Source organism: Ranitomeya variabilis, chromosome 4 (assembly GCF_051348905.1).
Source record: "Ranitomeya variabilis isolate aRanVar5 chromosome 4, aRanVar5.hap1, whole genome shotgun sequence".
Classification (NCBI taxonomy): Eukaryota; Metazoa; Chordata; class Amphibia; order Anura; family Dendrobatidae; genus Ranitomeya; species Ranitomeya variabilis.
In genome coordinates this window covers 333606909-333622882 of record NC_135235.1, presented here as the reverse complement: position 1 = coordinate 333622882, position 15974 = coordinate 333606909, and the positions used below count along the sequence as shown (strand labels likewise).

General features: G+C 43.0%; 1 protein-coding gene across 2 annotated transcripts in view; it reads right to left on the bottom strand.

Annotated features, from left to right (window-relative positions):
* LOC143764709 (NXPE family member 4-like) overlaps positions 1–15974 on the bottom strand; it is a 417919-nt gene that overhangs the window by 118820 nt on the left and 283125 nt on the right. For both annotated transcript variants that reach the window (XM_077250562.1, XM_077250564.1), the window contains one exon: positions 14523–14587. In XM_077250562.1, coding sequence (XP_077106677.1) covers positions 14523–14587 — 65 coding nt within the window. The remainder of the gene's footprint in view (positions 1–14522; positions 14588–15974) is intronic.

Sequence of the window (15974 nt, the reverse complement as noted above, 5' to 3'; positions counted from 1 at the left end):
AAAGGGAGAAGTTGACTCAATCTTTGCATTTTTTGTGTTGTGCTACACTAAGCATGGAGAACAAAAGAGGAGATGAGAGCTGACTGAGGCTTGAGAGCCAAAGTTGTTGAACAAGGAAACAATCTCAAGATTACAAGTCCATATCCAGAGATGTTCATGTTCCTTTGTCTAAAGTACACAGCATAATCAAGTTTACAACCCATGATACTGTACCTAATTTCCTTGGATGTGGATAGGAGAGACAAATTGATGAAAAAGTTGCAATGCAGGATAGTCTGGATGCTGGAAAAGCAGCCCCAATCAAGTTCCAAACATATTCCAGCTGTCCTGCAGCTTCAGGGTGTAGTGTCAGCATGAACTATCAGTAGACATTTGAATGAAATGAAATGAAACAATATGGTAGGAGACCTAGGAGAATTCTACTGCTGACACACACATATAAAAGCTAGACTGCAGTTTCCTATAATGTTTGTGAATAAGCCAAAATCCTTCTAGGAAAGTGTCTTGTAGACAGATGAGACCAAAACAGAGTTGTTTGGTAAAGTACTTGATTCTACTGTTTGCTGAAAACAGAATGAGGCTTACAAAGAAAATAACACAGCACCTACAGTCAAATATGGAGGAGGTTAAAAAATGTTTTGAGGTTATTTTGCTACATCTGGTACTGGGTGCCTTGACCGAGTGCAAGTCATCATGAATAGAGATGAGCAAATATGTTCGTAAAATAGATAGCCACACATAAGTTCGGCACGAATATTGCACATTCAGATTCATGATCGTAAATCCGAGTAAAATTTCATAAAATTGGTAAAAATCGGTCACATTCGGTAAAAGTGCAGGAAAATAGTTTGCGTTGCCCAAAAAATATTTTCAGCACTTTAGCAACGATAATGGTGGTGTTTTCTGAGCGTTTGGCATATGTTTGATGAGGGGAGGGGGTTCGCAGAGCTCAGAGGCATCGCATTCTTGGAAACACAGCACAGCAGTAATTTTTTTTCCATGACTTTATGTGTGCACATTGCGACTAACCAACCAGGGTGCAAGAAACACCCACAATGCCCTGACACCATGGCTTGTATCATTGGCTGCTGAAATCACATGTCCCTCTCCATATAAGTATCTGCCATCTTGTTTTAGCGCCATTTTGACACTGTAACAGCACAGAGAGACTGCTCCTGACGCTGCCACTGTTTGCATCAAGATTTCAGCTATTTAGTTAGGTGGTTGTACATCTGTCAGATAGTGTAGCTAGATAGTTTCCAGAGTGGCTGTAAAATTTACCTTCTGGATTTTTTTTTTGGGGTGGGGTGATAACTGAGGTTCCTAGACAAAGCCGGCAAGGCACATGTCCTACAAGTGTGTTGTGCATTGCTTTTCTAGTTCTCCATGCATGAGTACAGCATTCTAAATAATATTATATCAGTAGCTAAATGTGGAAAAACATGCTATATCCCACATTGTAGTTAGATAGGTGGTTGCATGTCAGTCAGAAACTGTACGTAGTGTGATTCAGTGACCCATTCTGCAGCTAGGGGGTGCTGTGTGGGCTCCTCAGGATACGCATGGAGGTGTAACTGGGTTTGTGAAACAGCACCTGTTCACACTTAGTCTATGTTTGGATGTGACGGTCAGTTTTTTGAAATGTATTATTTAGCCTTCTGACCGAGCACTCCGCCTCCTAGTCACAGGTGTTTTGATTGCAACAGGTCCAGTACCCCTCCACAGAGAGAGAGAATGTTAGTTGTTATGACCCCAATGGCAGAGGGTCTCAAAAGTACATACCAAGTCTGCAAACATAAAAAACCAGCTCATAGGGCAGTGGTAACTGGGCTAACCGTATATCTAATCCTAGCATCACAAATAGCAGCAGCCGGGGAACGTGCCTACGTTGGTTCTAGACGTCTCGCGCCAGCCGGAGAACTAACTAACCCTAGAAGGGAAAAGATAGACCTTTCTTGCCTCCAGAGAAAAGACCCCAAAAGTTGGATACAAGCCCCCCACAAATAATAACGGTGAGGTAAGGAGAAAAGACAAACGTAAGAATGAACTAGATATTTAGCAAAGAGAGGCCCACTGACTAATAGCAGAATATAGTAAGATGACTTATACGGTCAGCAAAAACCCTATCAAAATTTCCACGCTGGATATTCAAGAACCCCCGAACCGTCTAACGGCCCGGGGGGAAAACACCAGCCCCCTAGAGCTTCCAGCAAAATCAGGAATCACATTTAGTACAAGCTGGACAGAAAATAAGAGCAATACAGATAACCAAAAAAACAAGGAAGCAGGACTTAGCTTAATTTTGCAAGAACCAAGACCAGCAGACAGGAGCAAACAGAAAGGATCTGATTACAACGATGCCAGGCACTGGACTGAGGATCCAGGAAGTTTATATAGCAACACCCCTGGACAACGACCCAGGTGGGTGCCAAACTGAGGAAAGACAATCCCAGAGTCATATCACTAGTGACCACAAGAGGGAGCCAAAAAAGTCTAATTCACAACAGTTAGTCTCATAAGAGGTTTTCACAGGTACCCATTCACATGGAGACGTTTATTCTCAGCGAGGAAGGAAAGCATAGGACCTGGTATAAGAGAGATGCCGTAAAGTGGCTACCAGGTACACATAAAATTGGCCTTTTTTATGCACTAAACGCTCTCATTTTTCATATGAGTTGGTGACTCTAAGGTTCAGCACCTGTTCACACTTAGTCTATGTTTGGATGTGACGGTCAGTTTTTTGAAATGTATTATTTAGCCTTCTGACCGAGCACTCTGCCTCCTAGTCACAGGTGTTTTGATTGCAACAGGTCCAGTACCCCTCCACAGAGAGAGAGAATGTTAGTCTCATAAGAGGTTTTCACAGGTACCCATTCACATGGAGATGTTTATTCTCAGCGAGGAAGGAAAGCATAGGACCTGGTATAAGAGAGATGCCGTAAAGTGGCTACCAGGTACACATAAAATTGGCCTTTTTATGCACTAAACGCTCTCATTTTTCATATTTCTAGTGCAGTAATGCAGTTCAATTTTCGTGTTTCATGTTTGCATGTTTTAGCGCTGCAGTGTGCTGCCTTATTTGCTTGACTGTATAGGAGTTGGTGACTCTAAGGTTCAGCACCTGTTCACACTTAGTCTATGTTTGGATGTGACGGTCAGTTTTTTGAAATGTATTATTTAGCCTTCTGACCGAGCACTCCGCCTCCTAGTCACAGGTGTTTTGATTGCAACAGGTCCAGTACCTCTCCACAGAGAGAGAGAATGTTAGTCTCATAAGAGGTTTTCACAGGTGCCCATTCACATGGAGACATTTATTCTCAGCGAGGAAGGAAAGCATAGGACCTGGTATAAGAGAGATGCCGTAAAGTGGCTACCAGGTACACATAAAATTGGCCTTTTTTATGCGCTAAATGCTCTCATTTTTCATATTGCTAGTGCAGTAATGCAGTTCAATTTTCGTGTTTCATGTTTGCATGTTTTAGCGCTGCAGTGTGCTGCCTTATTTGCTTTACTGTATAGGAGTTGGTGACTCTAAGGTTCAGCACCTGTTCACACTTATTCTATGTTTGGATGTGACGGTCAGTTTTTTTAAATGTATTATTTAGCCTTCTGACCGAGCACTCCGCCTCCTTGTCACAGGTGTTTTGATTGCAACAGGTCCAGTACCCCTCCACAGAGAGAGAGAATGTTAGTCTCATAAGAGGTTTTCACAGGTACCCATTCACATGGAGACGTTTATTCTCAGTGAGGAAGGAAAGCATAGGACCTGGTATAAGAGAGATGCCGTAAAGTGGCTACCAGGTACACATAAAATTGGCCTTTTTTATGCACTAAACGCTCTCATTTTTCATATTTCTAGTGCTGTAATGCAGTTCAATTTTCATGTTTCATGTTTGCATGTTTTAGCGATGCAGTGTGCTGCCTTATTTGCTTGACTGTATAGGAGTTGGTGACTCTAAGGTTCAGCACCTATTCACACTTAGTCTATGTTTGGATGTGACGGTCAGTTTTTTGAAATGTGAAACAGCATCTGGCATGATTGTAAATGGCCTGTATGTGTCGCAGAGGAAGTCTGCGCTGTAAGCCAGTATTGTTGTTCTGGGACTTGTAGTTCCATAAGACTTGTGTTTGTCTAGCTTTAAAGGGAGGCTTACAGGGTTAGTCGGAGAGGTGGGTGGGTCTGACTAACCACACATACACCGCCCACCAAGGGGGGTGATTTCAGCCTTATAATGTGCCTGAGTTCTGGTCGCATGGTCTGATTGTATGCACCTGAATGGTGAGACTATGTAGGGTCCTGGAAGGTCTATGTGTTGGAAGGTCCCAGGTGGGGACAGACTTCTTGAAGAGCACATGGTGAGGCCTTGGACCTGGAGGCCTGTGTGTTGGAAGGTCCCAGATGGGGACGGACTTCCTGAAGAACACATAGAGAGGCCATGTATGCAGAATCTGTGATGGCACTGCATTGGGGGAGCTACTGTCTGTCTGGGGATCTGGACTGTCAGGTGGCCTGGTGAGCAAGGCCTTGTCCGGGTCGGTGATCCCAGTTCGGCAGCTTCCCTGGGAGAGAGAGTACTGACAGGAGTCAGCGTGTTGAGCAGGAGCTCCTGGAAGGTAACCCAGAGTATGGGTAACTGTGTGCACTGACAGGGGGTCAGTTAATGAACTGTGTGGTCACCCATGGTAACTGGACGGAGTAAGGTTCAGCATGTGTAGTGCCTGCAGCTTAATGTCATGTTCCGATACAGTGTGTAATGGACTGTTCGTGGTACGCTTTATGACTGTATAATAAACTGCATAGACTGTTTAAAGTGGAAAGTGTTCCTGTGTGCCTTAAATCTCGCTGCCAAGTGAGTATTCCCCAACCCGTTAGTGATCGCGGCATCACAGTAGCTAGTGTCCAGTGTGTCTGTTAAATTTCCTTCCAGAACATCAAAATTTCAACTATTTAGTTAGGCGGTTGTATATCAGTCAGATAGTGTAGTGTTGTGAATTCCGCACTTGGGCTCCCTCCGGTGGTTGTAAGTAGCACTTTTGTGAATTCTGCTCTTGGGCTCCCTCCTGTGGTTTTGAGTGGTATAGCTGCTTCTTGGATTTAGCATCAGCAGCTGCTCCCACTGATCGTCTTTCTGGCTCGGCTATTTTAGTCTGGCCTTATTCCTCAATCAATGCCAGTTGTCAATTGTTCCTGCTTGGAGCCACTGCTCTTTTGGATTTCCCTGACACTCTGTCCAGTTCAGCAAAGATAAGTCCTTTTGTTCTTTTGCAGTCCACTTGTTGTGGACTTTATTGTTCAGCACATTCTATGTTTTGCTCAGTTGTCCAGCTTATCAGTATGGATCTATTCAGCTAAGCTGGAAGCTCTGGGCTGCAGTTTTTGCCCTCCACACCTTTAGTCAGGTGTGGAGATTTTTGCATATCTCTGCGGTGGACTTTTTCTAGTTTTTATTACTGACCGCACAGTGTTTCTTTCCTTACTGTCTATCTAGCTAGAATTGGCCTCCTTTGCTAAATCTTGTTTCATACTACATATGTCATTTCCTTCTCCTCTCACAGTCATTATTTGTGGGGGGCTGTCCTATCCTTTGGGGATTTTCTCTGAGGCAAGATAGCTTTCCTGTTTCTACCTTTAGGGGTAGCTAGTTCTCCGGCTGTGACGAGGTGTCCAGGGAGTGACAGGAACATCCCACGGCTACTGCTAGTGTTGTGTTAAGATCAGGAACTGCGGTCTGTATAGTTACCACCTGCCCAGAGCTAGTCGCATGTCGCTCCTAAATTACCAGTCCATAACAGTGTAGATAGATAGAGTCCAGTGTGTCTGTAAAATTTTCCTTCCAGCACTTTTTTTCAGCAGGGCATGTGTTGTGCACTGCTTCTATTGTGATGTATAGCATTCTAATTCACATGTAGCTAGTGAAAAAATATTAAACAGCCTGCTGTATCCCACCTTGTAATTTAGTGCTATGGTGAAATAAAACTGTCTGCAGACCTAAGGCACATTAAAAAAAAGTTATATTTTTTTCTGTTGCTAAATGTGAAACAGCCTGCTGTATCCTACGCAGTCATTTTGTGGTGGTGAAATGAACCTGTCTGCAGACCTAAGGCACATTAAAAAAATTATAATTTTTAAGTTGCAAAAAGTTAGACAACCCGCTGGATCACACTTTGTCATTTATTTGGGTTGAAATTAAGCTGTAGAGGCCTGATCCAGAGGCGACAAGCAAATTCTTCTATTATTAACGTCATACAGTAAGGGACCAGAGTTTAAAAAGAGTTTGTAGCATCTAGTGTGTTATAGAGGCCTCCCCTAGGTCTTATAGGTGTTATAGGTCTCCCTGAAAAAATTCTTCTCTTATTAATGTCATACAGTAAGGGACAAGAGTTTAAAAAGAGCTTGTAGCATCTAGTGTGTTTTGTGGCTTGATACATAGGCCACAAAAAAATTATTCTGCTATTAACGTCATACAGTAAGGGACCTAGCTTTAAAAATGTTTGTGGCATCTAGTGTGTTATAGAGGCCTGATACATAGGCCACAAATTTGTTTTTCTATTTTTAATGTCATACAGTAAGGGACCAGAGATTAAAAAGAGTTTGTAGCATCTAGTGTGTTATAGAGGCCTGATCCTTGGTCCAAAGAAAAAATCTTTTTTCTGTGACTAACACGATACATCACGCCATATTTCTGTTACATAGTTTGGTCGCAGAAGAAGCTTGCGACAGTATATGGTGTAATTCAACTTTTATCTTCACAGAATATGAGGTACATGCATCAGCTTCTTAATACAGCATAACAGGAAGTCTCAAAGACCTTTTACCAGAGAGAAAATGAAACCAAAGTTCAACAAGTATATGCATTACATTCAAATAAGCATATAACAGTAACATCATTGCCATCTACAGTCAGAAAAGTGTAAACTCCTCCTGCACACAAATAAGTCTGTATCTGTTGCATATCTGCAAACAATTTCAACTTTAAATTTAATGTTGCTGAAATTCAGCTGTTTGCAGAGGTGGTGCAGAGTTTAAAATCTAATTTTTGGTTGTTAATACTGTGCTCCTACCACACTATCTGAGCAACATGACTGGGAAAAATCGAGGCCGTGGTGGAAGGGGAATTAGGCTTGGTGTTCAAGGTGTACGTGGGGTAGGTGGTAATGTTGGTGAAAGCACTAGTGAAGCAACGTCACGCCCTATGCAAAGACAACTGACAACTTATGTTACGAGACAGGCTACACAACTACCTTTCTTTGGCAGCCGCACAGCGGTACACCTTGTAGATGATACCCAGAAAGAGCATGTACTTGAATGGATGGCAAGTGCAGCTTCAAGGGGCCTCTCCTCCTCTTCCACCACCTCAGCATCACACCCAGTGCATACAGTCCACAGATGTGGGACCCAAATTCACCTGGCTTCCCCCGCGTCCCAACTATCCAAATGATCAACTGACTGCACAGAACCACAGATGGGTGATTCTGAAGAGCTGTTCACACATTCTATGCCATGTTCATCAGAAGTGTACTCAAAAGCTTTGCAGAGTCAAGATGAGGAAATCTGCACCGTTGCGCAAAATTTTTTTTAGCATGACTCAAGGGCAGGAAGAAATATGGTCCCAACAGCATCCTGACCCTTCGTCATCAGACAATAAACAAAAAGAAAAAAGAGACATGCAACACTGCAGGGATCATCAAATAGTAGTAAATTTTATTAAATCATAATCCTCAAACCACACCACTCACAGTTAAAATCATTTAAAAGCACATAAAACACAACAACAGTCTACCCAAAAAGATAATGGGAAGACAGATCTATACACACAGGTATGGACCCTTTAAACATATACCTCCACGTTTATAATGTAACAGATTATTCTCCCTAAAGCAAATACAATATTAATAGATTGGTATCTAATATATATGGATAAATAATTCAATAGCTGAGATGATATGAACAGACACTCATATCTTAGCCACTCAAACAGCCAGTAAAGTGCTTCAGCTAAATATGAAAAATATGAAAAATAATCAGAAAAGATTCTAATAAACTGGCTGTGAAGGCAAAGTTGAAGGTCTATAAGCAAATACTGCTCCTAGCAAAAAATGGATTTCCAATGAACATGCTCATACCATGAAAACGGCCAGGGAGGCTGAAGTAAGGAGGAAAGGAACCAAATCCTGCGTGGTCAACCCGACGCGTGTCGTCACCACTGTGACTTCATCAGGGGTAGGAACGATGTGGTGACCAAAGGATCCCAGTATATATAGTACTCACAATTGATGCAGCTGCAGCTAAAGATCACGCCATCAGACATGCTGACTCCCTCAGCGTCCCGGAAGTCGCTACTGCGCATGGTCAGGCGTTACTAAGGATACCCTGCGATACAAATCATGCTGCGCAGGCGCTATCTGCAATTGAGGAACGTACTAACAGGCACATCAGCTCCTTCGGCGTGCAGGAAGCTGCTATTACACAGGGTCAAACGTTACCAGGGAAACCCTGCGATACATATTGCATTACGTCCCGGAAGTCGCTACTGCGCATGGTCAGACGTTGCTAAGGATACCCTGTAATACATATCATACTGTGCAGGCGTCGGTTGCAACCGAAGATCGTACTAGCAGGAACATCAGCTCCTTCAGCGTACAAGGAGCTACTATTGCTCAGGGTTAAATGTTACCACAGAGTCCCTGCGATACGTATTGCATTATGCAGGCGTTACTATTTACAAATTATCATTCTTAGACCAGCTGAAAGTCATATTAACAAGTGCACCAGTTCCTTTAAAGTTACAAAAATTACTACTGCGCATAGTAAAATGTCACCAGGGAAACCTTACGACGCATGTTAGACTACACTGGCGCTCCCACTTGGAGATCTTGGAGATAGCCTAACCCAATTTAAAAATACAAAACAATAGCTACCTCCAAGATGAATATACAGTATTATACATTGCCCCAATGGCAGTTTTTGGAAAAAATCCCTACTGAACACATTACGGGGAAACACATGGCAACCGTACATAACAAGACGTTATCAAGGATAACCAATAATACATGTTACATAGCGCTAGCGCTAATGTGCATAGATAGTATGCCATACCAGTCAAAATTAATCTACACACCCGGCTTCATGACACAGTTGTTCTATATGGTTCCACCCGCACACCAGCATGGGACCAACAGTATAAGCCCAAACCTATGTTATCAAACATTATATAATTCGCCAATACGAAAAAAGTGAGAGAAATACTCCCAAGGTGGAAAACAACAATAACCTTCAGTCAGGAGATATTCTGAATATATATAGCCTAGAGGAGACATTATTTACGGATCAATTCAGGATAAATTTAAGTCCTCAAGTTCCTACAGTGCTCCAAAAAGGGACTAGAGGAGAGACAGCACCAGGAGCCTCCAATAGGATCTCACGTTAAGTTAGTTTAAGTTATAAAAGAGCCTTTAATACCTAGAAATTTATACATTAGGAGCCTACAAGACTAAAGTACTCTCAAGGGGGGAAAAAAAAAACAAAAAAAAAAAAAAACGTTAACACCTGGGGTGGAGGTGATCCTGATGACACTCAGATATCTGAGGCTCATGCGGACTGTACTGTGCTGTCAGTGCAAGAAGAGGAGGTGAGTGACTCCAGTGGCCAGGAATGTGATAACACTGAGGATGATTATGAATAGTTAGATCCCACTTGGCATGAACATAGAGGTGCACAGCAGAGTAGGTCATCTGAGGAGGAAGACGAGGAGAGTATGTTGCACCGTCCGTCGCAGAGACGTAGTGATGCAGCCAGGACGAGCAATGCATCCTCAGCCACAACTGTGCCTTTGACCAGCAGCGTCTGCAGGTCTGCAGCTCACATGGGTGGCAAAGGTTGCCTAGCCTGGGCCTTGTTTGACACTGCAAAAGGATGAGCCAACTCACATAATCTGCCAACTTTGTCGAGATGAAAACTGCCATAATATGACTACTACATGTATATACCTTCACATGCGCAATCAACATGCTTTAATGTGGGAATCCCACTGCGCAAAAATGTGGAAAAGCAAACATCAACCACCCTCAGCCGCCCCATCAATCGCATCTGCTGCTTCTTCCTCCTCCTCCTCTGTTACCGTACCAACTATTGAGACGCAGATCTTTGACCACAGAACCTTGGGTTCTTTACCCGATCAAGTCACTCTGACCGAGAGGCCAGCTTCAGCTGTAACGGCTGAACAGCTGAAGCAGACATGCCTGCTGTTTTTGTCCTATCTCAGAGAACGATCACACCTCAAGTTTCTCAATTCACAGTAACAACTCCGCCTGCACCTCTCTCACGATCCAGCAGTTTGTCAGGTTCGCCATACTCCACACTCTCACAGCACTGCAGCCAGCCCATGGTTCCGCAGTTGTGGTCACGGAAAAAATTGTTTCCTCCTACACATGAGAAAGAGGGGAGACAGAGTATAGCTTGGAGGATATCCCAATAATAAAACATAACTTTTAATGTATTGATTAAAACCTGGACACCCAACAGAAACACAAGCAACCACAAAACAAAAAGTGCTCGTGCAAACCAGTGCTCAAGAATAAATATTGGTTCGGTCTCACCAATAAGGAAGGATGTATAGCCACAGCGGTTTCCTCTCAGTTTCCTTTGCTGAGAGTCGGTGGTCCAAATGTGAGGGTGGGGTAGGGGTATAAGGTTTTTCCCTTCCTTCCCTGTCATGCCCCTGTAATACTCCTATCCTCACAAGGACAGGCCCCAAGTGGACCCTGCTATGGACAACCACCATTAAATATATAAGCTCAATGTTTTCCCTCTCCCTATGCGTTTCATCTCCAATAGCGGGGACTCATCAGGGGAGTCAGATGAGGAAAAGTGTCAGTATGACACGAGTGGCTAGGTATCCATGAGTCAGATTAACTGTCTGTGTTTATCGCCTATCATAGGTTGGTTCCTATTCTACTATTTCTATTGTGGTGACATTGATGCCACTTTGATGTTGTATGCCATCAATTTTTGGAAATGCAAACACTCCTTGCTTTGCATCCATCTGCTGGATTGGGTGTAGTGAAAGACCTGTCGGTCCCTATTCTACTGTTTCCACTGTGGTGAATTTGATGCCACTTTGGTGGTGCCTGCCAATAATTTTTGGAAATATGAACACTTATGGTTAGGTCTCCTTCATGCGTGTTGTCTGTAGCAGTAGGCCTCTGAGACAGTCAGGCCTCCATTTCCTTGGACTCAACCACCCGTGTTACTATCCTTAAATTTTTCTGACAATGGTAGTGTAGAAAACTGATATGTGTGCCACCTGAGTGTGGCTCAGCATGAAAGCAGGTAGAGGTTTTGCATGTGTTATCAGGGCTACACCGATCCCTCACCCACCTCATCTTACTGTGACATTCATTGGAAAGCTGTAACTGCTGTTCCAGACCCAGATACCTCATGCCTGGCTGATTGCTGCAGCTCCATGCTGCAATTTGTACTGTGCGTGATTTGAGGCCACTTTCCTGGTGTCTGTCCCTCATGTGGGGTGTTTTGGTAGCATTTGGGGCCATTCTAAGGTGTTGTGTAAGCATTTGTTTTTGCCTCGCATTGGCTATAATAGTGTTGTGCAATGTTCGGCGAATATTCGGCGAATTAATCGGCGAATATGTGCACATTCAGCGAACCGAATATTGAAATATTCACTCATCTCTAATCATGAAATATGAAGATTACTAAAAGGATTTTGGGTTGCAATGTAGTGTCTAGTGTCAGAAAGCAGGGTCTGCATTCTATGTCATGGGTCTTCATGCAGGACAATTACCCAAAACATACTTCAAGAAGTACCCAGAAATGGCTGGAAACTGGAGAGTTCTAAAGTGGCCAGTAATGAGTTCCGATATAAATCCCACTGAGCACCTGTGGACAAATCTTAAAATTTCGGTTGGGAGACACTTGCCTCTTCTGCTCACAAAGCCTTGCCAGCATGTGCAGTGTGAAGTTCCAGAGCATGGTAATGTTGCACACCAGTCAGTGAGCTGGCACTTGCATGCACTGTTGCAGCACCACCAGAGTGGCAGGAGCTGTAGCCAACTTGTGGAAATGGGCACTGACATGGGGTACTTTGATAAGATGAAATGGCAAATCTGGGTAAGTTTTCAGAAATCGGTGAACTACCAAGTTGAGCTCATGTGCCAATCATGGTATGTGTGTGAGCTTGCCAACACGCGTCCATGCCTGGCTGGAGGTTCAGAGACAAAAAACACAAATCTGTCTGGTCTGTTTTTCCTTTAAGTAACTTTGCCACAGTATGCGGTTTGTCTACTAGAAAAATTAGTTTCAGCAGAGTCTGTCACCGCTTCGCTAAAGCAGTCCTCCAGAGCTTCCTGCTTCTGGCTGATGTGGACGATGTGCTCTGATATACTACATCAAAGATGTAAAATAAGTAGGAGGGGGTGCTGAAACTGCTGTAGAAGGTGGAGGAAGCCCTGATAGAAGTTGGGCCAGCAATCCTTGGCATCAGGAGCACATGGGTGTGACTTGGCCGCAGCCTTCACATTGTTCACCCAGTGTGCCGTCAGGGTAGTGTAGTGTCCCTGGCCTCAAGGGCTAGTCAACATGTTGGTCATTAAGAGGACAATTCCAGTAAGTGTGTTGGTAAGGGCACTGGTGATGTAGACACAAACTGGTACAATGCGCCACATTAGGAGAAAAAGTGTGTGGGGGACTGAGTACAAAGGGACGAATTCCACCATGAGTCAGCAAAATCCTCTATGTCTACCAGCTTAAATGGCAACATTTCCATGGCAATCAGCCTGGAAATGTGCCTGTTTAGCATTTGGGCCTCTGTGTGGGTGGCTGGGAACTTATGTTTTACATTCCAAGGCCTGGGGTAAGGATAGCTGAAAGCTGGGCTGGGACAAGGATTTGGTAGTGCCTGATAAAGGTAAGTCAGAAAGTGCAAGGATAGGTGCTGCTTAGGAGACCTCTACGCCCGTGGTGTCACCCGATGGCACCAATCGTGGACCCAGGCGTTCACCCACTGAGTTGGGTGCCTGATCATGCTGGTGGTGGTTAGATTCTTAGTGTTCAGGCCCCTGCTGATCTTTGCATGGCACAGGTTGCAAATGTCCATCTTGTTTGTCTCAGGACTCTATTTTAAAAAGTTACAGATCATCTCTTTGTTGGAGAAATTCAGTAGTGTTGACGCTCTGTGGAACAGTTGCCTGCCTTCTCCCTCTGGTTGCCTGCAGCAATCAAAGTGGTTTTTGTGAGTTTACTCCACTGTAATGTAACAGAAAGAGTGGAAAAGTGTATGAATGACAATTAAATTCAATCCAGAAGCATGTTTCAATGCCTTTCTTCAGGTTTAGAGATCACATAAATGTTCACAGACCACATAGCACTGTATGGCTGAGATATGGAAGTCAACAAAATGTTTAAAATCTTTTTATCAGTTTTAGAGATCACATAAATTTACTCCACTGTACAGAATAGTTTATGGCTGAGAAATGTAGCCCAGGAAAATGTTTCAATGGCTTTTGGGTATGTTATACAACTCAGAAAAGGACTTCAAAGTATGTAATACTTGATGCATCAAAATAAATTAAATTTTTTTCAGCCCCCACAAAAAATACTGCAGCTATATGTTTGCCAATGGACTGCACAGGCCTAATCTATTTCTACAAACTGGATTCTTTCACTCTCCCTGCTGCTGTGACTCTAGCTCCGTAGGCTAAATGCAGATTAAATGTCATACAAATGATTAGCCCTTAGAAGGGCTGTTAGTATGATGGTTCAGCTTCATCATTATTATCCACACCACAGGCCTCTGATTCATTATACTGTGCACACAGGCCGGGACAAGCACTCTCTCCCTCCAATACGATGGGTCACAGAGCTGTGCAATGGCATCAGTGCGTCAACCCGGGCGGCGTCGGTCATTTCATAATCCCTCATGATGTCAGACGGCCAGCCAATCACAGTAATGCCACAACCAAGACGGCTACGGCATTAAGTGAATAACAATCAATTCCCACAAGCTTGTTGGGTTCATAAGAGGCACCAAACAAGCGGGGTGGGGATTCGAGTTTTACATTGAACACCGCCCATTGACAGAGTATCTCTGAGCACATTTGCTCATCCCTAGAAATGGCACATTTCAAATATGAGAGACCTGGAGCAGTTTGCAAAAGAAATGTAGTCAAAAATTTCAATTGAGAGGTGTTAGAAGCTTGTTGATGGATATAGGAAGCAATTGACTGCAGTTATTTATTCTAAAGCGTGTGCAACAAAATATTAGGTTGAGGATGCCAACAATTTTGGAGTTTTGTGTGAAATCATGTCTAATTTACCTCTTTTTCCTCTGTTTTTTTTTTGTGTTGTTCCAATACATATAAAAGAAATAAACATGTGTATAACAAAACGTGTAATTGCAATAATTTTCGGGAAGAAATACTTTATTTTCTGAAACAAATTCAAGGGTGCAAACACTTTTGGCCACCAGGTTGCTTTTGGTTATAATTGTTGCTGGAAATGTACTTACCATTGTTGCATCGGGATACATTAATACTGTCAAAATTTCTTGGAATTTCAACTCCAATATTGGACCTTAGAAATCAAAACAAATACAATGTTACTTTATTTCCCCAGTAAATAAAAGGAAATGTAATATGGTTATACAAGCCAATTTCACATAGACAATGTTAATTAGTCACTAATACAAAACCACTATACTATTCCATATTCCACATTATTATCTGTTGTATACTTATGTCTTCCACCATGCAGCTTATTAGAGAAGCAATATTGAAAATCTACTTAACATTTAAACTTTAATCTAAATTCACTAAAATAACTGGTCAAGGGATTAGCAGAAATGTGCATATATAGTGCCAAGGGTTGGCACGAATGATAGACACTTAGAATTTATGTATACAATAAGTAGGGGAATGTCTGTGTCACGGGGGTACTGGGTAGACTACAGCTGATTACCCGGGCCCCTGCAATATCCCTCAAACTAGGGAAATCCTGTCTGTCCCTCTCCCAGAGTTTACACTAAAGGTGTGCATGTTCGGGCCGCCAGGCCTGACCCTGAGTCCTGTTTCAGTACTAAGCTGAAACCTCCACCCACCACCCAATGATAAGACCTCTCACCAACCCCTACAGAAAGCACAGACAGGGAAAACTAAAAAACGCACCACGCCGCAGACACACAGGAAAACACTATAATGTGCACAGGGCAAAACAATACAAATATAGGAAGGAGAAATATAACGAAGGATAATACATAGTTACATAGTTATTAAGGTTGAAGGAAAACTTTAAGTCCATCTAGTTCAACCCATAGCCTAACCTAACATGCCCTAACATGTTGATCCAGAGGAAGGCAAAAAAAAAATTTGTGGCAAAGAGTAAGCTCCACATTGGGGAAAAAAATTCCTTCCCGACTCCACATACGGCAGTCAGACTAGTTTCCTGGATCAACGCCCTATCAAGGAATCTAGTGTATATTCCCTGTAACATTATAATTTTCAAGAAAGGCATCCAGTCCCCTCTTAAATTGAAGTAATTAATCACTCATTACAACATCATACGGCAGAGAGTTCCATAGTCTCACTGCTCTTACAGTAAAGAATCCGCATCTGTTATTATGCTTAAACCTTCTTTCCTCCAGACGTAGAGGATGCCCCCTTGTCCCTGTCTCAGGTCTATGATTAAAAAGATCATCAGAAAGGTCTTTGTACTGTCCCCTCATATATTTATACATTAAAATAAGATCACCCCTTAGTCTTCGTTTTTCCAAACTAAACAGCCCCAAGTGTAATAACCTATCTTGGTATTGCAGACCCCCCAGTCCTCTAATAACCTTGGTCGCTCTTCTCTGCACCCGCTCTAGTTCAGCTATGTCTTTCTTATACACCGGAGACCAGAACTGTGCACAGTATTCTAAGTGTGGTCGAACTAGTTACTTGTATAGAGGTAAAATTATGTTCTC